Source organism: Olea europaea, chromosome 1, assembly GCF_002742605.1.
Source record: "Olea europaea var. sylvestris chromosome 1, O_europaea_v1, whole genome shotgun sequence".
NCBI lineage: Eukaryota > Viridiplantae > Streptophyta > Magnoliopsida > Lamiales > Oleaceae > Olea > Olea europaea.
The window spans coordinates 22,385,513-22,413,146 of record NC_036237.1 but is presented as its reverse complement, the minus strand read 5'-3'; the positions used below and the strand labels follow the sequence as shown (position 1 = coordinate 22,413,146).

Below are 27,634 nucleotides of genomic sequence, written 5' to 3'. Positions count from 1 at the left end.
CCACCCCCACCCCCACCCCCCAAAATTAAATAAAATAAAATAAAGAAAATGAAAATGAAAAAAAGAAAAGAAAAGGAAGTACACATATTAAGTTGCTGTAACAATCCATTCTCTGAATTTGTCCTACAGTGTCTTTTTTCATATATGTATTACTTTCTTTTTTTAATTTCTAGATTATTTTGTTCTCATTACTTAAATTTTTTACACCTTGGTGGTTCAGCTTTAATTAGAAAATGGCAACACAGTTAGTCAGTTACATTTAACATTTGAAATGGTGTCTATATGAGCTGAACCACCGAGTTAGCAAAAGTTCAGTCAGGAAACTTGCAAACAAAATTGGATAGTAGATTTCAAACCACATAATATTGAATCGTAATATTAAAGTAGATGAGTAAATTACGTTATTTGCATAATTAGATTGGACCAAACTATTGAATGGTTTGGTTCGGTTCTATTCTAATTTCTCTGAAGTGTTAAAAATCGAGAATTGACCAGTTTTTGGGTTCTTGATTCTAATATTAATAACATAAAAACTTGGTTTTTAACCTGAAAATTTTGTTTTTCATTTTAAAAGATGGTGGTCCAAATCCAAGCATTTTGCTTTTTCTTTTGAACTTCACAGTAAGTCAACTCATGGTCAATTCTTTATGGTGTTATAAAGCTAGATATATGAATTGTTTGAATTTAATAAATGCAAATTTGAAATTAAAAAGAGGTTTAAATTCATTTTATCTCTTCCAAGTCAGTATTTTTGGCTTCTTCAAAGTATAAAGAAAATGAAATGAAATTGGGACGTGTTTTCAAGAATTCATTCAAGCCAATGCTATTCTACTTTAGTAAATCAGTTGATTTAAATCATATCATTGAGTTAAACTTGAAACACACAAATCATTAACACCAACATAAATGGTTTAATGAACATATTACCGAAAATTTAGATAATTTAATAACTACAGTTTAAGAGCCTTCATAGTTAACCACTACATTTATTTTGTTAGGTCTAAAAGTGTAACTGGTGATTCTGTGGACAAAACAAGCTAAATTGTATAATTGTAAAAGTCAGGGACTTAATTGAACATTGGTGTAAAAGTTAGGGACTTAGGGTGCAATTTTGTATGGATGAGGTAAATTAGTGTTCGAGTAATTGAAGGAGTTCAAGATGTCCAAGAAGATCATAAAAGATCATCGGAATGCAACTGAAAGTCTAAAGGATATCAAAGAGCCACACAAATTTTGTTCCGGATTCTTAGTCGTAATTTACAACGTATTTTTCACACAGATAACGTTGGAATTTGGACAAGGCTACTTCTAAAATAATTGCAGTCCTTTCAGTTAACTTTCCAACGCAACTTAGATATCGGGAGAAAAGTTATGATGAAAATACTGACAACTACTCAACTGTCTTTAGCTCCTCGCTCGAGTGACAGTGTTACATGGCCAAACCCTAAGTCGCGATTTTGAGAGTTTCACACTGCCCATGACTCCTATTTGCCCCAACTATAAATACACAAGTCAGGGACGTGAGAAATAAGGTTGCCACATTATTCTTCTTTGAGTGCATAACATCTTCATATCTTTGTTCAAGAGATCAAAGGCGAAATCAATTAGAGAATTCATCAACATAATTCTTGTGATCCGGCAACCTATCTTTGGGGAAAAACATCAAGATTCTTAAAGACAAAACACCAGCTTCTTTAATCTTGTAAGGAAGGGACTCTCTCATTGGGGGATAGAAAGAGGTGGACGACAAGCGTAGTGAATTGGACAAGAACAGGTGGTTCTTGAAATTCCACTTGATGGTACAATCAGCTAAAGACCCAGAGACTGTAGTGGATAGCAGATTGGGCTGTAGGAGGTAGGTCAAAAAGTCTAGCAAGTGGCTAGAAGCATATACGGCAGTAGATCGTGAGACTCGAACAATGGGTTTGATTGTGTACGGAGTTTGGCACAACTTGTACTTACTGAATTGATATAGTAGAAATCATTGGCTTGGTCCCGGAGTTTTACCCACATTTGCATTTCTTCATCAATAAATTTGTGAGTGCTGATTTGTTTATTATTTGCTTTACTTTATACAAATCGGCAGTTCAACATAGGATTAATTGAATTGTATGTTTAATCATCTAGACATTAATTAAAGTGACTTGTTGCTCTAATTAATTAATTCCACACATAAGGTCAAACAAATTGGTAATCTAGAACGTAAACATAGTAAAGTTAAAATTTTAAATTTGACATCGTAACCCGTTAGGTGACTTTCAAGTAGTATCTAGAGCGTTCCAAGATTTTTCAAGTGGTATTAGAGCCTGACACCTGTCCAGAACTTACATTAGTCAAGATGAGTACGTCTTTAACTGTTCCACCATATTTTGATGGCTTTAATTATCCCTATTGGAAGGTTAAAAAGAGGGCATTTTTGAAGTCTATGGATGAGAGGATATGGTTAAGTGTTGTGAATGGTTGGTATGCCCCTAGTACAACAGTAGATGTTGTTGTCACTCCTACCCCCATAAAGAATTGGTCCAATGCTGAAATAGATAGATGTAATTGTAATAGTAAAGTCCTTCATGCCCTATTTATGGCTATATCTCCTGAAGAATTTAGGCGAGTGTCAATGTGTGAGGTTGCTAAAAAGGTTTGGGATATCTTAGATACCTCTTATGAGGAAAATAAGAAAAACACTGCCTTTGTTGCTAGGATTAAGACTGGATTTGAACAGGGGAGTGAGAGAGATGAGGGCTTAGATAGTGGTGAGAATTCTGGAGATGAGTCTGAAAGTGAGGAAGATATTGAAGAGGCTTATGAAAAGATGTATCGGGAGAGCCTTAAGATTCTTAGTAAGAACAAAACGTTTAGTGCGATGATTAAGGAGCTTCAATTAGAAAAGGAAAAGTTAGTCGCACACATTAAGGAAACTTCCTCAATCCTAAGTGAGCTTAAGTCGATGAATGAAGCCTTAAAGTCTCAAGTTAAGAATCTCACCTGTGAGCTTGGAAGGTCGTCTAGGAAAGTCAGCGAATTGATTGTCATGAATGACATTTTGCAAATCTAGGTAGTGAACCTTGTGTGAGATTTAGATAATTTAAAGTCTCAACTTCTTGCCTTCACTAGTGATTCGTCAAAAAGCTAGATAATATTCTAGGAATAGGCAAGTCAGTTGGAAATAAGGAAGGTCTACGATACAAGGGTAAAAGTTATAATGTTGCTAGCACTTCCAAGACCACGTTTGTCTCTGCTTCTGCCCAGCCTAAACATGTGCCTAACCTCGAACCTAAGGTTAAGGGATCTATAGGACAGAGGTCTACTAGATATCGTAGGACCCGTCGACCTAGGAATAGAAATCAGTGTCCACATAACAAAGGTCCTAGGTTTATCCCGACATGCTTTCATTGTGGACAATTAGGTCACATTTGCCCTAGGCGTCATAAGTACCTAAACAATAGGAAAAACTTGAGCTTGAAAAAGGACAAAAACCAGGTGTCTAGTGGTCAGATTGAATTCCTTGCTGATCAAGTAAATCATTTGACTCAATTGGTGACACAACTATCTGGAAACAATCCCCGTTCTAGACAAGTTTGGGTGCAGAAGAGAAATCTCCCGAATTTGGTAGTAGATCACGGTGTTCTTAAAGGAAAGAGCACTTTATACCTTCTTGATTAGGTATTTCTGATGCATGCCTAGCTATCGTTTGTCATATCATGAATGCATGCATCACGTGTATATATATTTTTATTTTATTTTTTCATGCATATTTAGTTTTGTCTTTGTGTTTGAATTTATTTTATTTTGTGTGTGAAGCATTCATTTTAGGAAAAATAAAAAACTCAAAAACATTAAAAAATTGAAAAATTGAAAGAAGACAAAAATAGTCGGTTGTGGAAATTGCTACAGCATGGCACATAACTTTTGAACTTGCATGTTGTGATCATGTTGTAGCTAAATTTGATAAACATTAGAATAATTTTCATTGCTTGGTTAGGTCTATTTGGATTAATCTATATAAGTATCTTCATGTACTATTTGCACTACAAATACTATGAACTTGTTAGTGGGACTCTACCGCGTGCGTGAGATTTGGGATGGCTGTCACGTGTTGATAGGATGACTTCGAACATGAATTGACCATTTTTTGTAGACATTAACCCAAAAATCTTCCCTCGTCTTATATATGCTCATATCTTAATGTTCTTCTTCGGGACCTATTTGACTCGAGTAATTAAGCCTGGGGTGTCTATTAAAACCTGGTGCCTATGATCAACTGACTTGGGTTAACCGGCCTAAAACTCGCTACAAGGGCCATTTCAGTCGTCTAATGGAGAGGAACATGCAGTTAAGATAAAAAAAATTGATGAACTGGAAAAATGAGAAAAATGTGAAAAATATGATGAGTTGGAACGATATGAAAATTAGAAAAATAAAAGCTCACTATAAGGGAGAGATAAGTAAAATAAATAAGTATATGTCCTACTACACTTACAATGTTTGACTTTTATAAGTAGAGGAATATACTTATTTACAGTGATTAGGATATCCCTTCTCACAAAATTAAGGTTTGGAGTACTACTTGCATTGGATCAATGACACATTACACACATGAGTCACTTGTACTTCTTACTCTATTTTGGACTGAACTGAGTATGTGGGGAGGCTTACTACTTGTTAATTTTGCATATAAATGCTATCAATTGCACTTTTTGATCATTATGTTTTGTTGCTCTGGTTGTTCTTAATGTGATTCCCTTTGGCATTTGTGACGAAAAAGGAGAGAGAAATGTGTAACTTAGGGGGAGAAAAATAATGAAACATAATGGAAAAGTATACATATAGGAGAGCGACTACATATGCAGCACATGTTTTCATGATTGACATTACTTGCATTACATTGCTATGTCTAAGGGTCGTTGAGGAGAAACATAGATACATTTACCTACTGCATAAAAACATGATATTTTGCAGTAAGGGGGAGCGCTGCATTGCATTTCATACCACATTCATCTGTTTGAGTTTTGATATTTAGTGGTGTTGGTGTTTCGGTTAGTGTTTTGATTGGTATCAATATCATGTCTCAAATTAACATGTTGAATTGTGATTAAGTGTTTTAATTGTTACATTTCCTGTATCACGTACTTTTACACTGGGTATATAAGTTAGTGGATTTCAGGAAACATGTAAAAGAAGGAATGCAAGACTCAGTTATTAGAATTACTGGGTAGTATAGTTTTGGTTGTTAAGTCCTGATTTATTTTGTATAGTACTGACTTCATTTGTATGGTTTAGTCACAGAATACCAAAGAGGGAGTTTTTTAGGTCTAAAAGTGTAATTGACGATTCTGTGGACAAAACGGGCTAAATTGTATAATTGTAAAAGTCAGAGACTTAATTGAACATTGGTGTAAAAGTCAGGGACTCAGGGTGCAATTTTGTATAGATGAGGCAAATTAGTGTTCGAGTCGTTGAAGGAGTCCAAGATGTCCAAGAAGATCACACAAGATCATCGGAATGCAATTGGAAGTCTAAAAGATATCAAAGAGCCGCACAAATTTTGTTCCAGATTCTTAGTCATAAATTACAATGCATTTTACACATAGATAGCATTGAAATTTGGACAAGGCTATCCTAAAATAATTGTATCCATTTGAGTTAGCTTTTCAACGCAACTTGAATCACCTCAATTGAATATTGGAAAAAAAAAGTTATGATAAAAATACTAATGCCTACTCAACTGTCGCTCGCTCTTCACTTGCTCCTCGCTCGTGCGACGGTGTTACGTGGCCAAACCCTAGGTCGCGATTTTGAGAGTTTTACACGGCCCATGACTCCTATTTGCCCCAGCTATAAATACACAAGTCAAAGATGTGAGAAATAAGGTTGCCACATTATTCTTTGAGTGCATTATATCTTCATATCTTTATTCAAGAGATCCAAGGAGAAATCAATTAGAGAATTCATCAGCATAATTCTTGTGATCCGGCAATCTTTGGGGAAAAACATCAAGGTTCTTGAAGATAAAACACCTACTTCCTTAATCTTGTGAGGAATAGACTCTCTCATTGGGGAATTGAGAGAGGTAGACGACAAGCGCAGTCAATTGGACAAGAACAGGTAGTTTTTTGAATTCCACTTGATGGTACAATCAGCTAAAGACCAGGAGGCTATAGTGGACAGCAAATTGGGCTGCAGAAGGTAGATCAGGAAGTCTAGCAAGTGGCTAGAAGCATCTACGGTAGTAGATCATGAGACTGGAACAACGGGTTTGATGAGGTATGAAGTTTGGCACAACTTGTACTTGCTGAATTGGTAGAGTGAAAATCACTGGCTTGGTCCCAGAGTTCTACCCACATTGGGGTTTCTCCGTCAACAAATTTGTGAGTGTTGATTTGTTTATTATTTACTTTACTTTACAGCAAATTGGTAGTTCAACATATGATTAATTGGATTGCATGTTTAACTATCTAAACATTAATTAAAGTGATTTGTTGCTTTGATTAATTAATTTCGCACGTAAGGTCGAACAAATTGGTAATTTAGAACGTAAACTTAGTAAAGCTAAAATTTTAAATTTCACATTGCAACCCGTTAGGTGACTTTTCAAGTAGTATCCAGAGCATTCCAAGATTTTTCATATTTGATTAGTGAATTCGAGAACTTCAATTGTAGGAATCAAAATGGAGTGAACCAAAATCAAAAATCCAAATTGAGCCATTGTATTCCATACTGAGCAATAGAATCAATTATTTCATTTTTCAAATATTTATTAGTACTCGGTTCAATTCAGTTTTCTAGGAAATCGAATCACGACTATCCCTATTTAAAACCAAATCGAACCAATTTAATTTTGGGATTTTATAACAAACAATGAGTTCTTGATGAATAGACCAACCACTTCTGGTCCTATACAACAGACTATTCTCTTGGGTAAACAAGACATCCAAGTTCTATTAGAAATTCAGCAGTTGTATTTCAATTTCTGAGAGGTCAAATATAAATTTTGTAATGAGATGGTGTAGAGATTGTTGCAAAGAATAATAATTGAACCATCAACTGAAGAAAAATAAAAACAGCAAAAAAAAACCTACTAAAAAAAAAAAACAAAAAAAAACCCTTTTAAAAAAAAAAAAAAAAAAAAAAAAAAAAAAAAGCAGAAATTATATAAGAAAATGAACTACCATGGCATTCTGTAGTTGATGAACTGTAATAATTTAACAGAATATTTTTGGGTTCGACAGTTTAAGTTCGGATTTCAAAAAAAGAATAGAGAGGTAAGTCCAACAATAGGTTCGTCGATTCATATGAAAGAAAATAAATTCCAACTCATCGGAAAATAAACAGAGGGCCCACTGCTATATAGACAGAGATTACATAGCATTTGGTGAAGTAATAAATGCTGCAAATATTTAATTAACATGTTGCTGACCAACTAAAAATGGCCACAAAGTATCATTCAAAAAAATTGAGTTTGAAATGTTACCCTAAATCATATAACAAAGAGGACGTAAAGTACTGATTTCGGCCACAACTCTCTCTTCCTCAAAACCAAAGCAATTAGTTTGAGGCCTTACTTAAACGAGCTCTGAAGTAGGCCGGAGATTGGCAATTTCAGGTCATGTGTCAATCTCTGAAGAACCTGTGCTAATAAGTGCACGTCTGATAGGGCTCTATGCGCCGAACCAACCAATGGAATATCGTAGTATTCCCCAAGGGCTGGTAAGGATACTTTTGATGGAACTTTGGATCCTGGTGGCAACATTTAAACCAAGTTAGCTATAAAAATGCATATGCATCTATGATCACACGTTCTGAGCAAAGGAGAGAGGGGAAACCTTCAGATTTCATCACTGCATGAGCCAGTGGAAGGGTGTCGATGAACAACCAGTCAGGAGGAATCTCGTAAGAGCAGCGACTAAAATCTCTTTTCAAAAAGGGGACGTCAAAATTGCGAGCATTGTGAGCAATTAAAACTACAACTCCACCAGGTATCTGGCGGCTTTGAATATACTTCAGTAACAGAGGAATCAGTTTCTCCATACTACAAAGGAATTGTTTGGAAAAGCTTATTTCCTTATAAGCAAAGACATAAACCAATTATAACTCAAACGTGAGCATTTCAATTTGAAAAATTTTCAGACATCAATCACACATAGACACAGAAAAGCACAAGATATTTAAAGATTTATACACAGAATCCCACCCAGGTGGATCAGAAAGGCACTATTTTTACACAATCATTTGTACAACATTAACAATTTCTGTAATTAAAATACTTGGGAACATCAGATCTGTTTACCATATCGCTTGAAAATACCATGAATGTGTGTATTTGGCACATAACGTCCCGGATTTACAAAGTACTGTTTTTTCCTCCTCGTCGATCTTGAAAGGCAATCTCAATAACCCGATCCTTCTCTCTGCCAAATCCAGTAATTTCAATATCAAAAGCAATAATTGTTACAAGCCTTTCCAAGTCTTTGTTGTCAGCAATCTTTTGTGAAACATAAGATTGACTTCTTTTCAGTTCAGTTGTTTATAATTCATATGTATTTAACTTAATGCTACTTGTTTCTTCTGACATTTCATATCTGAGACTAGTTTTGCTGCTCAAGGTCTCATTTTTTCCCCCTGTTTTCGTATTTACAGATCTTCTAATCCACTTTCTACTATATCCTCCTTCAAGCTTATATCTGTGACAACCAAGAACCTCTACGCTGGAATTACTGACACTATCCCTACCTAACTTGTATAAACTTCCCCGCCAAGACCTAGTTAAGGTGTGAATTTTACACCGAGGAATTTGCAATACAGAGAAGCACATTGCAATTGTTTTCATTGGAACCCAAGAACGACCTCACTACCAGATCCAAAGGGGAGAGAATACGTAAAATAACTTAACCTGCAGACGACGTCATAACAAATATTAAACAAATGCTTAATTCTGATGCCAACATAATTTAAAATAGTAATACTAAAACTCCAGTTAGCAAACTGTTCCAAGTTGTTCATCATCATATAATAAGCTAATCATTCAGACAGTATTTTTTTTATCGAAAAGAGGTCTTAGAATTATCTGTTTGTAAACTAAGTTTACTGCAATTTTAAAAGGAAAACAAACAGAATCCCATAGAGCAAGGAATATGGTTTGAATTACTGGTGGAGTAACGGTCTCAGTTACATCTAAGGATCTTCATGATGGACTAATATAAACATGAGGTGTTCGACACAGTGAATAGCTAGCTCATTATCAACCACGTTTTGCATTGAAGCAGTGTTGAATTGAAATGACTTAATTATGCTGCATATCCGTTGTCACATAGATTAGTTCTAGCATGCTGCAATCTGTCCAGTAGCATAATTTTATTTTCAGGTTCATTGTGCTGGGTAGCATACTAATGTTAAGACAATATACTTTGACCACTATGACAAGTAATCTTTGTCTTCATTAGTTTGAACTACTGCTAGAACCTATGATGCTCAGACTAGAGTACGGATACGGGTACATATGTAAGTGTCGGATTTTTTATTTTAAAAATGTAAGATATGGGGATATGACTAAAAAGTGTCCAAATTTCGGACACGGGTACATGGTTACGTCTTTCAAACTTCAATTTTTTTACTAACCCAAGATATCATTTTGAATAGACTAAAAACAATTGTTCACAAAGACGGAAACGAGTACTGAATAAAGGGTTAAGAGGAATAAAAATAGAATTTTGGAGTTTAATTTTCAATTATGAGAAGTTGAATACTAAATGTTATATAAAATATAAAATGAGGAACTTGATTGCAATTTAGACTTAGTAGAGCACTAAGTAAGACTATATGGAACCCATTTTCATTTTATACAAACAAAACCTTAAACCACCGATACAAAGGGGAAAGGAAGGGAAAAAAACAATAAAAATGGAAAGAAAAAATAAGGAGGGAAAACCTAGTGCCATCGCCTTTCTCCATCCTCTCAGAGGGTGTTAGGTTTATAGAGACCAGAAATGGGAAAGAAAAGGAAAAGAAAAAAAGAAAGAAGAAGCAAAAATGATGAAATGTTTTGTTGAAAGATCCAACACATATCCTATATCCATGTCGTGTCGTGTCGTTTCCGACACAGATACACCGACCATTTTGAAGAGTTTGAGCACAAGAGGCTAGAACTGTGAGTATAAACTCCTTAAATCACGTGTTCAAAATAATTGCATAACGAAATAGGACAGGGCTGTGAAAATTGAGTTACTAAAAAGTACACAGATCAATCAGGTACCGTTAGAAAAAGGGAAATGGCTGTTTTCCACATTCATAAATGACCTGTTTCATCTCTAACACCAAAACAGCCTACCTTGTATCCACGAAAACCCACAAAAATCCTTTTCAACCTAAGGCACGAAACAGATCCTGACTAAATTGCAGGTGATTCCCTATTAAAAGTTGCTAAGAAAATACTTTCCGAACCAAAACTGAAGCACCCAAGGATAAGTCTAGATGATTTAGATTAATTGTATTCCGATGGATTATAGGAAATTAATGTGCCCAATTCTTAGAACTCTACCATCTAGATACAATCCTAAATCAATGCCCAACTGAATACCATTACCAACTTGTTCTTTCCTTAGTTTAAAAACCAAATATGAGGTGGCTATTTATGTTTTTATACTGAAACAATTGGGGATTGAATAGATTCAAAAATTCAACTATGGTTCTAGTATCCAGATCCCATGAACATAAGGGCAAATTATTTTTGGGAAGCTAGTACAAGATAATCTATAAGAATATTCTGCGAGTTAATTAAATGGATGCTCACTGAAATATACCATTTGTTTCCACTTGCTCACCTAAGAATAAATGGTTACCGGATGCTTACTCAACTTTTCATTAGTTTACCCATCCATCATTAGGCCCAAATCTGTCTGTACAGTTGGACTATAAATTCCACGTAGATAGAAAAAATGACTTGGAAAGTGAATTATGTCCACATCATTTAAAAATATTATTTTTTAAATCCCAAAATCGTTAATTATTAACAATGGTTTTATGGATGGCCAAAATCAAAGTTCTCAGAAATCAGAGATGAAATTTTCATCCCCAAATCACCTTCATCTTCAAATCACATCCTCTAACTAACTCATTCAGTTGGTAATTTCAACTTTGTAATCTATGTCCAAAAAGCTCTATATCTACTCCCAATTAATTGAAATTAAATTTACATTTTGCATAGTTATCCCAAATCATAACAGTCCCTAGACAAATTTCCAAATCCAGGCACAATCCATTATGCATAGTTTAAGCGGAGAATGTCATTGAACACGTAGAAGCTTCCATGTGGTGTTGGCAACAAATGGAACATCTGAGCCCGTGCTGTTCATTGGAAAGTTAGAGATTACCGGAGACAAAAACAAGCATACTTAGAGGCGAATTTAGGACTTTGAGTCAGCACGGGCGGCTATCGATCATAATAAAATATTAATAGCTCGTTTGATGTCCCTTTTTTACAAAAAAAAAAAAAAAAAAATTTAAAATAGTAATTTAAAAAAAAATGTTTGATTAAAAATAACTACATGTTTTGTATTGTATATAATATTTCACAAAATTATAAACTTCAATGCAATGGTAATAAACATAAATGTTTCTGCCTTAAATATTGATTTAATAAATAAAATTTAAATAAGATTTATAGGATTTAAATGTGAAAAAATTTACCTTTTTCATATAACTTTTTAAAACGAAGATTTTTTTTAAAAGATAAGTACTATTGTTATTTTCTAAACGGTTTTCCTAAACAAATATTGAAGAGTAAGAAAAGAAAGACTTTTCCATAAAGAACCATGTGTTATATCTCTAATTTTAGTGGTTTTGCTCACACCCTATCATGTTTTTATGTAGCCATTGCAATAAAGGAACTATTTTATTTCATTATTGTTTTCAGATTTGTTGTTTTAGCCAACTTTCCATGTAAAAAATTATTAAATGCGAAAGGATGACTTCTACGGTTCGATAGAGTACCCAAAGAAACCACAGGAATCAACAGTTGAGAGACTTCGCATGAAATAGAAGGCTAAAATGAAATTAAAAAATATATGTTGGGAAGAGAAGTACATAATTTGAAGAGACTGAATGTGTGTGTGTGTGTGTGTATATATATATATATATTTTAAAAAAGGTCTGATTATAGTGCTCTATCTCCCAAACACTGAACAAGTAAAAGATATATAATATGATTACACATTCCACATATTCAATCTATTTCTAAGGCCATAATGTAAGTAATTTGGAAGCAATCACAAACTTAATAAACTTATAAGTTCACCAATGGAAATGCACAAAAGAACAAGGGAAATAATTGAAAGTAATCAAGCAAAAACATAAAAAGGTATTTTGTAATTCACTACAAAAGACCAACAAAATTATAGTACATAAGTCGTACGTTAATCACGTATACATTCAATTTCTAAAGCTATAATGCAAATAATAAAAATGTAATTACGAATGTGAACCCGTTGAAGTTATAAATTTAAAAATCGAAATACATAGAATAGTCGAGGAACAGCGATAAGTTATAAAGGAAGAATATACAAAGGTACTTGACAAACGGTTTTGCTAGTCACTACTCACTATGAAAGAATAAAAAAATTAGTGTAAAATAGATATAGTTTGAAGAAATTGTACTTGAATCACACACAAGGAAGAGCCTTTACCAAAAGATTACACCACTATCCTACATTACAAGAGTGTACAAATTTGTGTTTATCTTAATTTTTTTCAAGATTTCCTTGATTTTTTTGTTGTGCCTTATTCTAATGAGAAACAGTAAATATATGCCTAAAACTTTTGTACACCAAAAAATAAAATAAAATAAAAAATTAAGTGCTAGAATTTCAAAGTTAAAAAAAAAAATGGAGTTTACATGGTGTGCAGTGGCGGATGTGGCAGATGGCGAGCTTCGGCGGCTGCCCGTGCTGGATTTGCAGGAGTTTTTTTTTTTTTTTTTTTTGTAAAAAAGGGACATCAAACGAGCTATTAATATTTTATTATGATCGATAGCCGCCCGTGCTGACTCAAAGTCCTAAATTCGCCTCTAAGTATGCTTGTTTTTGTCTCCGGTAATCTCTAACTTTCCAATGAACAGCACGGGCTCAGATGTTCCATTTGTTGCCAACACCACATGGAAGCTTCTACGTGTTCAATGACATTCTCCGCTTAAACTATGCATAATGGATTGTGCCTGGATTTGGAAATTTGTCTAGGGACTGTTATGATTTGGGATAACTATGCAAAATGTAAATTTAATTTCAATTAATTGGGAGTAGATATAGAGCTTTTTGGACATAGATTACAAAGTTGAAATTACCAACTGAATGAGTTAGTTAGAGGATGTGATTTGAAGATGAAGGTGATTTGGGGATGAAAATTTCATCTGTGATTCCTGAAACTTTGATTTTGGCCGTCCATATAACCATTGCTATTAATTAACGATTTTGGGATTTAAAAAATAATATTTTTAAATGATGTGGACATAATTCACCGTCCAAGTCATTTTTTTTTTATATACGTGGAATTTATTGTCCAACTATACAGACGAATTTGGGCCTAGTGATGGATGGGTAAACTAATGAAAAATTGAGTGATTATCCAGTAATCATTTATTTTTCGGTGAGCAAGTGAAAACCAATGGTATATTTCAGTAAGCATCCAATTAATTAACTCTTTGAATTGAGGTTTGATGTTTAGGCCATTGGTTGAGAAAATGAATAGTTTATTTTGATGAGTATCTGAAGATATGCTATGTAATCAGGCGTGTTTGTAATTAAATGATTAATTAATTAGATATTTATTCATGAACACTTCTTTAATTAAAATTGTTAATTTTTGAATAAATTCTGTCTTCAGTTTATAGATTTATTTGTCTTTTTATCTGTTATTTAACTGGTAATTGCTATTTTGTGTAAATTTTGTATGTTCGTAGGCCGAATACAACAAAGAATTAAAAGTGCGGAGCTTCATATTCTGAAGGAAGAACAAGAAAACAAGCTTCCTAATTTCCCCTCCTTCATTCCATTTTTACCTCCTTTGGTATGCTTGTTGAAATTCATTTTATTGGTTTCACTATTTGTTGAGTGTCTTGGGATGTAGAAACTGTGCATATACTTCACTGTGTGATTTCTAACAAATATATTTGTTTCAGACCTGTGCAAATCTTAAACAACATTATGCAACTTGTTTCTCTCTTATTGCTGGCATCATTCTTTTTGGTGGTCTTCTAGCACCTACTGTATGTTCTGCTGCACCTTGTCAATAGCATTAGAATGATAATCGAAGGATTAACATTTGCGCATTAATGACTGTACTTTCCAATTGTTCCATTTTATTTATTGGTCGGTGTTTCCATCCTGTTAATTGGTGACAATCTTGTGGTTCAAGCTTTTCAAAATGGCTATTGCTGGTTGAAATGACTTATAAAATTGACATCCCTCTATTTCCATCTTCCTTACCATTCTTCCCCCATTAAAAATTTTGAGCTCCTCCATTACCTTGCAAATGGGAAGTTTTCTGCCATAATTTCTTTTCTTTTTTTCCTTTTACTGTTTTTAGTTATGAAATAATTTTTTTTTTATTTTGCAGTCAATTGTACTTTCCTAAGTGTTTGTCTGGAGACAACATACTTTTGATTTGTTCTGTAGGAATTGTTTGATAAAGATGTCCAGTGAAGATATAATAGCACGAGACTGAATTTGTAGATGTGCAATGAAGAGACAGTAGCATGACACTGACACAGATACTGTCCCTGAGAGAAATATGGATTAAGCTGAAAATATCATTCCATACCTGAAACTTTCAAGTTTCAACTGCTTTTATTTTCTTGACCTTTTTTGGCATCACAGAAGCAGCAAGAATATGAATACTATTGACCTAGGGGGACAATAATACCGGACTATTTAGATGAGATTTGGTTGTACTTACGGTTTCATTTCTTAAAATTTATGTTGACGTCCTAATCCATGTTCTTCTTTCTATGCTTACATTAGCCGGAGCTGAAACTGGGATTAGGAGGTACATCATATGCTGATTTTATTAGCATGCATCTGCGAATGCAATTAAGGTGTACTGTCGGACTGCCCTTATTTATTAACTAATTCAAGTTATTCTCCATGAATCTGGCATGGTTCCTTATTCTTTCCTTTTATGGATGCTGACAGTGACTGAGACTGAGACTGCGTTAATGTCAAACTCTCTCGGGCACAAGTTTTAGAATGTAAATTCGGCATTATAATTAGCTGGATGTCCCATGCTAATTCACACTCTTGAGAGCAGAGCTGGTTATTGTCCTCTTAAGAATCTATCTTGAATGTTGAAGACAAGTTATGGGTAATAAATTTTCCCCCGGGAGTTATCTCATTTCCAGATGAAATTTGATAAACTATAATAAGAAAAGGTGCAAACTATGGAAACATTCGGTATTTTTATTATCTATTAATGAAAAGTAGAAATTGGAGATGCTATCTGCCAATAATATGAACACAACTGATACAGCATTCCAGCTTCAACTTTTAGTTCATGGATAATAAAAATATCTTATGTTTTCGTTGTTTGCATCTTTCTTATAATATAGTTTACACATTTTATCTCGAAATGAGATAACTCTTTTTTTTTTTTTTTGGGGGGGGGGGGGGATTTATTATCTATACATTGTTTTTGACATTCAAAATAGATTCGTTAAGAGGATGATAGCCAGCCCTGTTCTCGAATGTGTGAATTAGCATGGCTAGGTCCTCCTTTTTCTTTTTCTGTTCTGGTGAATAATATTAATAGTGTAACCATCATGTAATGCACAATTAAAACTCAATTCTGCAGGCCTACGAAAATTTCAGAATTGAAGACAATTAATGCTAATTTTAGATGAATTGATTATTTGGATTGAGGATATATTGCATCTTATTCTCGTTTCTTACTAAAGAGAGTGGCTTTTATGAAAACTGTAGTCAGTTTGATCCCATTGTAGCATCATTATAGGGGATTGTAGTCCACACTTTTTCACGGATGATGCTTCTTTATCATTTTGGAATCTTCACTTAATGCTCAAGTAAAACGTGGTTCTTCAGAGACATCCAGTGCTAATTTTAGATGATTTGATTATTTGATTTGAGGATATGTAGCATCTTTTATCTGTTTTCTTAATAAAAGAGTGACTTTTATGAATTCTGTAGTGAAGTTGATCCCATTGTGGCATCATTCTCTGGTGGAGCTGTTGGAGTAATATCTGCATTGATGGTAGTTGAAATAAACAATGTGAAACAATAGGAACACAAGAGATGCAAGTACTGTCTTGGTACAGGTAAGCAATGCATGTTCTGGCTTTCATGTCTTCTTAGTTTTCGTTGAGTTTTTTGTGGCTAGATGATATTGAAATAGTTATTAAGCTTAACAGCTTTTTTTTGTCACTTTGACATCTATTTTTGAAATTCTTCCATGAGCTCTGCTTGGCAGATCTTTCAATCCTAGTACCTGGGTGGAGAACTTGGGTCTCTGAACGTTTCAATGGTAAAAACAATTAAAGATTCCGAAAACAATGTGGAGCTGGAAATATTGTTTCATTCATCAACTCCTAATAGTTTGCTTGATTCCACCAATGAATGATAAAAAGCTGTGTTATGCAAGATGGATGCTCTTGGTGCTTATGGAACTTATATCTTGATGTGAGAATATGGTTCTCTTAACTCCATTAGATTTAAGTGTTATTTGTGTTATTCACATGGATTGTGCTTATCTAGTGTTATTGTGGACCATTGGATGGGATCAACGGCTGGGATTTATTCTATATGAGATATTTTTTATTGCTTTAACTTGTGTGAAAAACTTTGACTATTTTTCACCAAAGAGGGCTTTCTCTCGTTTTTGGAAAAACAAGTCTTTCTCTCTTAAAATTTGGTCCTCTCTCTTCTCTTCAAGACTTCTCTCTCCATTTGCACCTTATTGTGAGTGTTCTTGAGAGTGCCTTCTTGTGAGCTTCTTCTTGAGTGTCCCTTGTGATAACTTAGGCCTGAAATAGTGGCTAAGTATAGGTGATGTTTCTCAAAACTTGGTAGAAGAGAGGGGTGCGGTGGTGGTGGTTTCAAAGGAGGTTCTTTGCCGGTTTTCTAGCTCCCTCTTTGGAAGGTGATTTGTATGACATGGGAGCTGTTCCTGAGCCTGAAAATCAGTCATAAACAAGGGAAGTTGCTGTCCAGATTTTCGGCCATTAATGGGTTGTATTTTCGGTTTATGTTTCTTGCATTTTTGCCTTGGAATTTTTGATTAAATGATGTTTATTGTTGATTGAACTCCGAGATCCCAACACTTGATTTTCAGGATATCTTGCTTGTGCCCGCTGCTCAAGCACTGGGTCGCTAGTTTCTTATGGAGCCAGTCTCCACAGTCAATAGTGGGAACCAGTACTTTATATTTGCAGTCATTCTACTTCTGGTATGAAAGAATTTAAATGTTTGGGAGTTGTTTATAATCAGTTTAAGTAATAAATAGATAGAAATAAGTGGTGGATAAGTGGTTGGTACTTTTGGGTCTCTTTAAATGTGTGGATAAAAGGTGATTGATAGATTATAAATGGTTTGTAAACATTAGCCAAACGTGGGGAGCCTCACCTCCAGTTCTTCTCCTTTGCTCTTACTATGGTACGTATCACATTTACTTGAGAATTTTGATTTAGTTTTTGAGAATCTTCATTTACTTTTGTTTTGCAGGTCATGTGCCCTACCTGTCTTTGCAGAGGAATGGCTATGGCAAGTGAGCATGACCCACGGATTGACCCCTTCGACTGATTATGCGAAAAATTTCCCTTGGCCTGTGGAGTACTTGATACTGTAAAGGGTTTTTTCAACATATTAGTTTCCTCAAATCTCAATGTTCCTGTGTATATAGAAAGAATACGATTCCAACCAGAATATTTGTTCTATTGTAGGGAAAACAGCTGCTTTTGTATTGTAAATTTTCATGGAGAACTAAGTTTATTTGTATTACAGTTAAAATTTTAAGTTGCTTGAATGGCACGAGGAGTGGAGCCCGCCCTCCGCCACAGCTTGAGCTCCTCAACGGCTTCCCACTGCTGCACCTCGACTTCATGCTAGCGATGCTGGTGCTTATCTGGAGGTGGTGCTGGCTTATGGCTGATGCTCCGCTTTTCCTCTTCTTTCTATTTTTTGTTGCTACATGAAAATAGTAAATGGTTAAATTCAATAATGGCCACCCAACTTTATACTTATTATCACTATGGCCACCAATTTTAATTTCTTACAACGTTTCATCATGACTACTCAACTTTTTTCACCATTTTTACTAATTTTAAAAAGATAAAATGATAACTTTGCATTATATATATAAAATAAATTTGTAAAATATCAAAATAAAAGTTTTTTCATTTTAAAAATGATTTTTCTTAGATTAAATTTTTATTTAATTTTATTTTTCTAAGTAATTTTTTTATTTTAATTTATTTTTTAAAATAAGTTTTTATTTTTTTAAAAAAATTTACATTTTTATATATAATGTAAAATTACTAATTTTCCCTTCTAAAATTAGTGAAATTGGTGAAAAGAAGTTGGGTGGACACGATGAAATGTTTTATGAAATTGGATGGTCATGGTGTGTAGGACACATGCACAACCGTGATTCATTCACCATCCTCAAAATGAATGGGACGAGACCTTGTGGTTGAGAGAGTTAAATTTAAAAGTACAAGGTTTGTCCATATATAATGGTTAAGATTGCAGTTATGATACTCGAGTTAGTATGTTAAAATTTGCCACACAAGTATGTTATGGACTTCATCTAAGGGTAAAGGATTCCAACAGTTGTAAGGATACTCGATAGAATCAAACAAAACAATGAAAAAGAATTCAAAACCGGTGATAAAAGTATAGCAAATCAGAAAGAAATTTCTTGTCCTTGCATATTTAACCATGAACAATAATATCAGCTTTCGTGCAACAATCACATCATCCAATCCTACCCTACTTAACAAACAAGTTTAGATCCCACATCCCATTCTTCCATCATTCGTCTAAAAATCTTGGATACAACGATTTTGTGTCGTTCGAATGCTCAATTTCATCTTTGGCTTCCTTGAGAGTCTCAGCAGTTATGGAGATTTCTCTTGATTTTCAGCAAGTTTAAGGCCATCAAGCTTTTGAATGACAACATTTGTAAGCATGCAGGTCTAGGTCAGGGTTGCTATTTGTTGTATATTTTCCAAATCTTGTGTCTTTGTGAGAAGGATTACTCCAATAATCGTAACAAAGAGAGCAGCCTTGCAAATGAAATTTCCTATCTAACCAACCACATCAAGCCCAGTTAAAGCATTCGATATACGCCATGAAAAATCCCTACATTGCAGCTCTACCTGCAATTCAGTATAGTATATATTAAATCGAACTTACAAGCTATAAGGTCATTGTGAACATAATAAAAAATTCATATACTGGTTAAACTCTATGATTTCGTAGTCGGTGTCAAATCTGGGGAAGTTTGGTAAATGAAGAATTAAGAAGGTTGGCAATTCATACTTTGTAACTCGAATATTTACTTACTTGATTACAAAAGTAAAATAATAAATAAACAAAGTGATACCAAAAAAAGAGCACCTTGATTTTTGAGTCTCTATAAGAGAAGGCATATGAAAAATGTAAATGATTATTTAGTTTCCTTCAGCATTTGTCATCTAATGAAGCATATATACATGAGACATTCCTCCTGTGAGTAGCAATACCAAATCAATGTGGTCTTCAGATAGCTTGACAACCAGCATAAAATTTTGTTAAATCTCATGACGCCTGAGTCAGCATTTAGTTGTTTAGGATTTTCCTAAGGATGCAACAATGAATTCAACAAACTGCGATAAAGGATATTCATAACAAATCTCAAATTAATTAAGAAAAAAATGTTTATATTTATATAAAAGGGTAAATTATAGACGTGCAAAATTTAACCATTTAGCAGCTCAGCTTCAAGAAGATGTGAATGCTTGATTAATGAGAATCATGGAAAGCATGTTATGAATTGATACGAATCAATTAGAAGAGAAGATCCTAAACCAATTAGAAAATGGAAGTAATATGAAGTATATAAAAAAAAAAACTTATAGGATGTACAAAAAATGAGTATAACTTTTTGCTCGTATGTCGGATCTTCGACCATGAGTACAATTTGAAAACGCCTTTCGATTCTACACAAGTTTGTCAGATAATTATGTCAAACTTTATGGGTCAAAATTGGTTGTTTAGGGGTCTATTTTTTACTTTTTTATGTTTTGAACGAGTGTAAGTGTATTTTCGTTATTTGTAGTATTTTAGTTTTATTCATATCTGTTTGATAGTTTTCGAGTTTATTTAGATGTCTTTAGAATTAGAGTTTTGTTTTGATTAAGAGCTTATTTTATGCCTATAAAAGGCTTATTCATTGTACAATAAAGATATATATATATTATTTTTGAATTAATCATACTATGAAAATTTTCAAATTGAACAAAATTTATCAAATATTTTCAATATCTGTGGCGCTAAAACTATCAGAACTTATCAAACGCTCATACTCTTTGTGGCGTTCAACAATTCAAGTAAGCGTTCGTAAGTTTCGTGATCATGGGGTCAAAATATTGTTTGTGATTGTCTTGATTCTTTGGTTCAATAATTTATTGTGTCAAACTTCAAATCAGGATTTTAGCTTTCTTAGGCTGTGATTCAATCTTTTTGTGGATTTTGGAGTTACTATTGTTACGTGGGTTTACATCATTGATCTATGCCCAGCAAGGTATGATAGAGCTTCTAAATAGCACATATTCTTCATGGGTTGCACGTTGTTGACGCAATTCAAGAAACCTCCTCCTCCTTGCTTCTACATGATTGAAGGACAAGAAATGTAGCCTAATTTATCATTTTATTGATTTATTTTTAGTGTAGGTATAGTTTGTAAACCCTTTATTCTACACAATACATTGTTGGGGAAATTTACACCAATTACGTGCATATTATATTCACAAAAGCATACCGGTTATTTGCGTGAAATCGAAACATAATTTTGACTTACCGAAATAGGATTTGAGAAGCAAAACATAAAGTTATCGAATTTGAATGCATGGATATGGATTCATCCCTTTCGATTCTTGAACGAAAGCAACTTATTCTTTTGATCGAACCTTGCAACATAAAAATGTAGACAATGTTAATCATTTCCCGAAATCAAAATATAATCAAAAGAAATCAGAAAATTGTAGGAAGAAAGATGCAAGTGATGAATTTTTGGTCGAGACAAGTGTTTGATATTTGGTCCTTAAGATGAATTTGCCCCGCATCGGTGCTAACAGTTTTTCGACAATCATCTCCCAAGATACAACGACCACGTCATGCCATAAGAGCACTCCAAATGGCTTCGACCAACAAACTCAAACGAAATTCCCTCTCTACCAAGGAAATGTATGAAAATGCTATGCAATTTAGAAATGAGAGAATTGCAAGAGGAGAATGAATGCTCAATGCAATTGGTGTACCCAAAACTATGTCCATAGGATTCTATTTATAGATTTAGAAAGGGTGCAAATGAAGTAGTATAGACCAAAACATGCATCCAAAAAGTTGCAACACTTAGCCAAAACCTACATCCTTTCGAAAAGTTGCAACATTTCATTTCTTCCAAATTTGATCCGCAATTTCTCATTTATCCGGAATTGGTTTCGAGATTCCAAATATACCATGACGATCTACTCGACGAGTAGAATAAGTTTGTCTATTTACTTTTGTAATTTGACCATCGGATCAAGTCCGAATATTTGGTCGAAGTTGACACGCAGTCACACTTTTTCATTTTTCACTTTTACAAACCTTTTCATTTTCCAATTTTTGGTTAATTATTTGAACGAATTCCTACAATCCCCCGCATGAATGAAAATTGGGTACGCATATACAAATACGATGATATGATGCAATGTAGAGAGGGTACGAAAAAATACTGCATCAGGGAAGGTAGCTTCTGGCCTTGAACCTCCCTTAGTGAAATACCATCGGACTTACTCGGCTGATTGGTGAATGTGATGTCTTGAACCATTCAACCTTTAGTGTAAGCCAAGACAACGATACTCACACAATGTCTTCCCTAAACCGTTCATGGTTCTCATGACTTGGTTCATTTTGGCCCTGAACCCTTCTTGGTTCTGCGAGTGTCTAAAGAATTTAAGCCTTGAATAATTCTCATTGAAGTGGCCCCACTTTACACTCACATAGGTGACCTCCTATTAAGAGTATTCTGCCCTACTCCACTTGACTTAATCAAGATATAGGAATCATTAAAATATTATCTTAACCTCTTGCAACTCTACAGAAAACACTTTAATATCATAGGAATGAGTTAGGAAACTATTTTCCTTAGTGCTTCATGGAATCCTTATAAACTAGTTGTCCCTTTGAACCAAGATCTTGGGATCTCCAGTCAACAAGGTAGGGTTATTATTACAAGGACTCTAACGTAGTAGGCTTTACCTCATTCTCTTCGATATGCAGTATTCTTGATCTCTTTTAGTAAATCTCTTTAAAGGTACCACAAGTTTACACTACTGAGATCATCTGCTAAATGGTATTATGTCTATGACTTATACGTTTAGACCTACCATTACATGTGACTTAATATCTTATCAAATATAGCTAGCCAACGATCGATTCATTTGATAGATACAAATTATCGCCACCAAGAAATCCTCTTATGAAGCTATATGCCTCATTAGCTTTATCAATTTCCAAACACGGTTGAAGGGTTTCTATCAAACACTACACTAGTCAATCACTTTTACTAGTGGATTTCAGAATCATGGGTACTCAATATCAACATTGAAACATTACCGTGCATTTGAACTTTATGAATAATTTTCATATATTTCAATTGTTCTTGCATGTCTAAACAAATACCATAATCGGCTTTACAACCCATTTTATCCACTTTAGACTTAGTATATATCATCCTTATAATTAGTATAAGGGTTTTCTATCTTTCTACCTTCATAGATATCGTTCTATGATTATAAGATAGAAGCAAACGTAACTGTTAAACTGAGTTACTCCCACAATTCCTCAATTAGGAATACAAATACGATCTCGTAATATTGCATCCACAAGTTTTGAACTTTTTCACTCAAGTTCACGAGTATTTATGATAGCCCCTCAAATCTTTTGGTTACAATTGAACTTAGGATTCAGCAACTCTTTCATAATTCAATTCATTTATCTCTTAGATAATATCCGTATCAAGTGCTTCGTGAAAGTTTAAGTACTTTCACAATAGTGGTCGTTGACTCACACTTTATTTCAATTAAAATTGCATATAATGTATATCAATCCAATTATTTTAATTTGATCATCCAAATTAAATATAGGCCATCATATAGATCAGTAATGCTTTCAAACATATACCAACTTAATTGGTTTCATTATTGAAGTCAAATTCAACAATAAAGAGGGCTAAGCATTGAAACTTATCCAAACATATGTAACTTATCACATTTGTAATATTTCACATGATAGTTTCATTTCATGTCAAATAATAAAGTACATATTTACCTTATTTACCATATTTAAACTTGAACAAACGAATCAACCATAGGTTGAAAAGTTTTGTTCTCAAAAGACACAATCCTATAAAAGGATACACCTTTTGGATTAATCTCTATGAAGAAACATACCTCTTGGAATTAATTTCTATGAAGAGACACACCCATTGAAAAATAATTATATCAAAAGTCATGACTTTTCATATGAAAGGATGCACCTTTTCATCTAAATTGATCGTAGAATAATATTCTACACAATTTTGCATAACATAGTTTTTATTCTTTCCTAGTGAATTTTGTTTTACAATCATTATTTTCAAGAATAACTGGCACCACTGCCAACTATAGACACTGTTTGTGCTCTATAGATAATTTCATATTCCAATAATTGGATAAATAATTTCCAATTTAAAATAATTAGGACAAACCACATTTGTCATAATCTTATGCACATATAATTTAGCATAAGTCATCTCATTTAATTTCATCAAATTAATTGAGGCTCAACAAGATTTGAAATTTTCACCAAGATAAGAACCCACATCCAACAATATGGGTGGGCACCAAATCATGCCTCTTCATTCAAATATTTTTCATGCACATGCATTTGTCAAAATATTTCATCAAGTGATTATCACTAAATAAATTAACTAATTGAAATTCATGTGATATATCAATTACCGCACTCACACTTTGGTGACATTCGCTTCATGTGAAAGTTCACGTGCCATGCCTCCATTTTATGACATTTGCCATAGAGAAAAAATTACGGATAACTATCTTAATTTATAGTAGATAGACACAATCTTTCAATTTACTGTAATATGCTTTTTCACGTTATTTCATGCACAATAATATTTCAACAATTATGCATAAAATAGATTTTACCATTTAAGTCCTATGAAGTTGAAGGTAGAGAGAAAATACAGACAATTCATATTAAAACGAAGAATCGCCATCTTACAAACCTTAAGATAAACAATTAAACGGTAGGAAATATTTTATCCCTTAGCCACCATTTTTGACCATTCAACAATTTGGAAGTATACATGCTGATATATGAAGAGAATTCAAAACACATGCATTTTTCTTCCAATAGATATACAATTGGCAAACAGAATGTTATATGGATGCATAAAAGTAAATTCATCTTAAGATTGTTGGGGAAATTTACACCGATTACGTGCATTTTATATTCACAAAAGCATACCGGTTATTTACGTGAAATCGAAACGTAATTTCAACTTACCGAAATAGGATTTGAGAAGCAAAACATAAAGTTACTGAATCTGAATGCATGGATATGGATTCATCCCTTTCGATTCTTGAACGAAAGCAACTTATTCTTTTGATCGAACCTTGCAACATAAACATGTAAACAATGTTAATCATTTTCTGAAATCAAAATATAATCAAAAGAAATCAGAAAACTGTAGGAAGAAAGATGCAAGTGATGAATTTTTGGTCGAGACAAGTGTTTGACACTTGATCCTTAAGATGAATTTGCCCCGCATCGGTGCTAACGGTTTTTTGACAATCATCTCCCAAGATACAACGACCACGTCAAACCATAGGAGTACTCCAAATGGCTTCGACCAACAAACTCGAACGGAATTCCCTCTTTACCAAGGAAATGTATGAAAATGCTATGGAATTTAGAAAGGAGAGAATTGCAAGAGGAGAATGAATGCTCAATGCAATTGGTGTACTCAAAATCATGTCCATAGGATTCTATTTATAGATGTGGAAAGGGTGCAAATGAAGTAGTGTGGACCAAAATATGCATCCTTTCAAAAAGTTGTAACACTTGGTCAAAACCTGCATCATTTCGAAAAGTTGCAACACTCCATTTCTTCCAACTTTGGTCCGCAATTTCTCATTCATCTGGAATTGGTTTCGAGATTCCAAATATACCATGACAATCTACTCGACGAGTAGAATAAGTTTGTCTATTTACTTTTGTAATTTGACCATCGGACGAAGTCCGAATATTTGGTCGAAGTTGACACGTAGTCACACCTTTTCATTTTTCACTTTTACAAACCTTTTCATTTTCCAATTTTTGGTTAAAGGAGTCCAGTAGTTTATAAGGATAGAAATAAGTGCACATTTGGTGCATAGTACTTGATAGAATTGAACAAAACAATGAAGAATTCAAGACAAGTGATAAAAATATAGCAAATCAAAATTTTTTTAGCTTGCATATTTCAACCGTGAACAGTAATATTAGCTTTACTTGCAACAATAACAGTATCCCACTCTATTCTACCTTGCTTAACAAACAAGTTTGGATCCCACGTCCCATTCTTTCATCATTTGTCTGAAAATCTTGGATACAATGATTCTGCATCGTTCGAATGCTCAATTCCGTCTTTGGCTTCCTTGAGAGTTTTAGCAGTTATGAATGGAGATTTATCTTGATTTTCAACTAGATTAAAGCCATCAAGCTTTGGAGCGATAACATTTGTTGCTTGCTTTAAGTGGGGAAGTCTAGATTGAGGTGGCTATTTTTGTAAGTTTTATGTCCTAAATCCAATCGACTCTTGACATAAGCACATTTAATATATAGTTGATGTGATCTATGGCAGATCTATTATTTAATTAATTAATATTCAATTGAATTAAATAATGGAGTCCGTAGATTCAAATCTTAGTAATTTGTTAATTACAAAAAGTTGTGATTGTGAGATACAAATTATATATGATTGAATCTTAAATCGTCTATGTTCGTAAGTAATACAGAGATATGGATATCGTTATTACGGATAGACCATCACGTGTGATATTTTTTACTTGTGAAGTAAGTAGTTAATCTGACAAGCTAAAGTGTGGTGACACTTGAATGAACACATGGATGTTTTGTTATAAAATAAAACATTGGAGATCCGCTGAGAGATTCCAATGGATAACTATTTGAGTGTTGGTGGTTAATCTCTAATATTCGGTAGTGGAATTAGTCCTTTGACTTGAAGTCATCATAGAGCCTTATATAAGTACAGTTGTGTTTTGATGGTGTTGGATGTTGCTCTGCTAAGGAATTGTATGAAAGTTGTGAATGACCAGTAAATGATTCGTCACTCTAATAAGTAAGAGATTATGATTTGCACTTCATTCAACTAAGTTAATAATGAAATCCTTGGCTAAAATGTACTCATAAGTCGAAAATGAGTTTTTGAGTTATTGATTTAATAGTAGAATGAAAGATATGATCGATAATTAAGATTAACACACTTTCATATCTAGTAATTGATCGAATCATATTGAAGAAGCGATTATAGTTTCACGGTAAACGAACAAGTTTGGTTTTGTCATACCACATGATATTTTTCGTTCCATGTATTACCCTGACACATTGCTAGATGTCAATTTGAGACAGCGAACGTGAATTGATAGTAAATTAAAAGGGTGTTTTAATTTATCAATTTTGATTAGATCAAAATAATAATTCACGTCGTTAGGCATCATGATTGGGAACCTGATGTGTTGTACATAAAAGGAGTACTAGAATATTGTGATTTGTCAATTAATTAATTTAACAAGCGTTCGATAAATTAATTAATTGAATTACTTATTTATATGTCCGAATTAATTAATTGGATTAATTAATTCATGGACTGATTTTAATTAAATTGGTTAATTTAATATTGGATTGGGCCATGAGACAGGCCAAGCCCGTTTGAGCTAAGATATATAAGCAACTAGGATTTACAATTTTGTAGAGAAATTTATTCTTGTTAGCATAAGAGGAGAAAAATTCTATTTTCTACAATCTTGTTCTCTGTGTGAAATTTTATTAGAGGCAAGACAATTGGATAGTTGTAGGTGACAAATCAAGATTGTTGAAACGAAAAAAAAGCAAAAGAGTTTGCAGAATAAAAAAAGGTACAATTTTTATCACAGTTTCTACCTAAACACAAAGCAGATTCTAGGTGGGAATTGAAATTTATTTTATTGTCCACTGCGAATGATTTAGTAGATTTCCAACCATTTCTTGGTGATATGTTGAGAATTGCAAGCTCTTTGTATGGAGGCAGTAGCACCAATTGATGCCATGGGAAATAGAGGTTTTTTTTTTTTTTT

General features: G+C 33.6%; 1 protein-coding gene and 1 pseudogene across 1 annotated transcript; one reads left to right on the top strand and one right to left on the bottom strand.

The window, feature by feature from the left end:
- Nucleotides 1–7,555: 7,555 nt before the first annotated feature.
- LOC111406056 (exonuclease DPD1, chloroplastic/mitochondrial-like) lies at nt 7,556–8,025 on the bottom strand. The gene is made up of 2 exons (XM_023035246.1): nt 7,821–8,025; nt 7,556–7,734 (listed from the first exon to the last, which is right to left on the bottom strand). Exons 1-2 carry the CDS (start codon nt 8,023–8,025, stop codon nt 7,556–7,558), a joined length of 384 nt encoding a protein of 127 aa, XP_022891014.1.
- Nucleotides 8,026–13,821: 5,796 nt separating this feature from the next.
- LOC111397272 lies at nt 13,822–17,984 on the top strand (annotated as a pseudogene).
- The last annotated feature ends 9,650 nt before the right edge of the window (nt 17,985–27,634 follow it).

Bases quoted from the DNA above. Each gene is read 5' to 3' on its own strand.
- LOC111406056 (XM_023035246.1), bottom strand. From the start codon at position 8,025: ATGGAGAAACTGATTCCTCTGTTACTGAAGTATATTCAAAGCCGCCAG. The intron at 7,735-7,820 runs GTTTCCCCTCTC...TGTTGCCACCAG, and splicing joins TGCAGTGATGAAATCTGAAG to GATCCAAAGTTCCATCAAAA.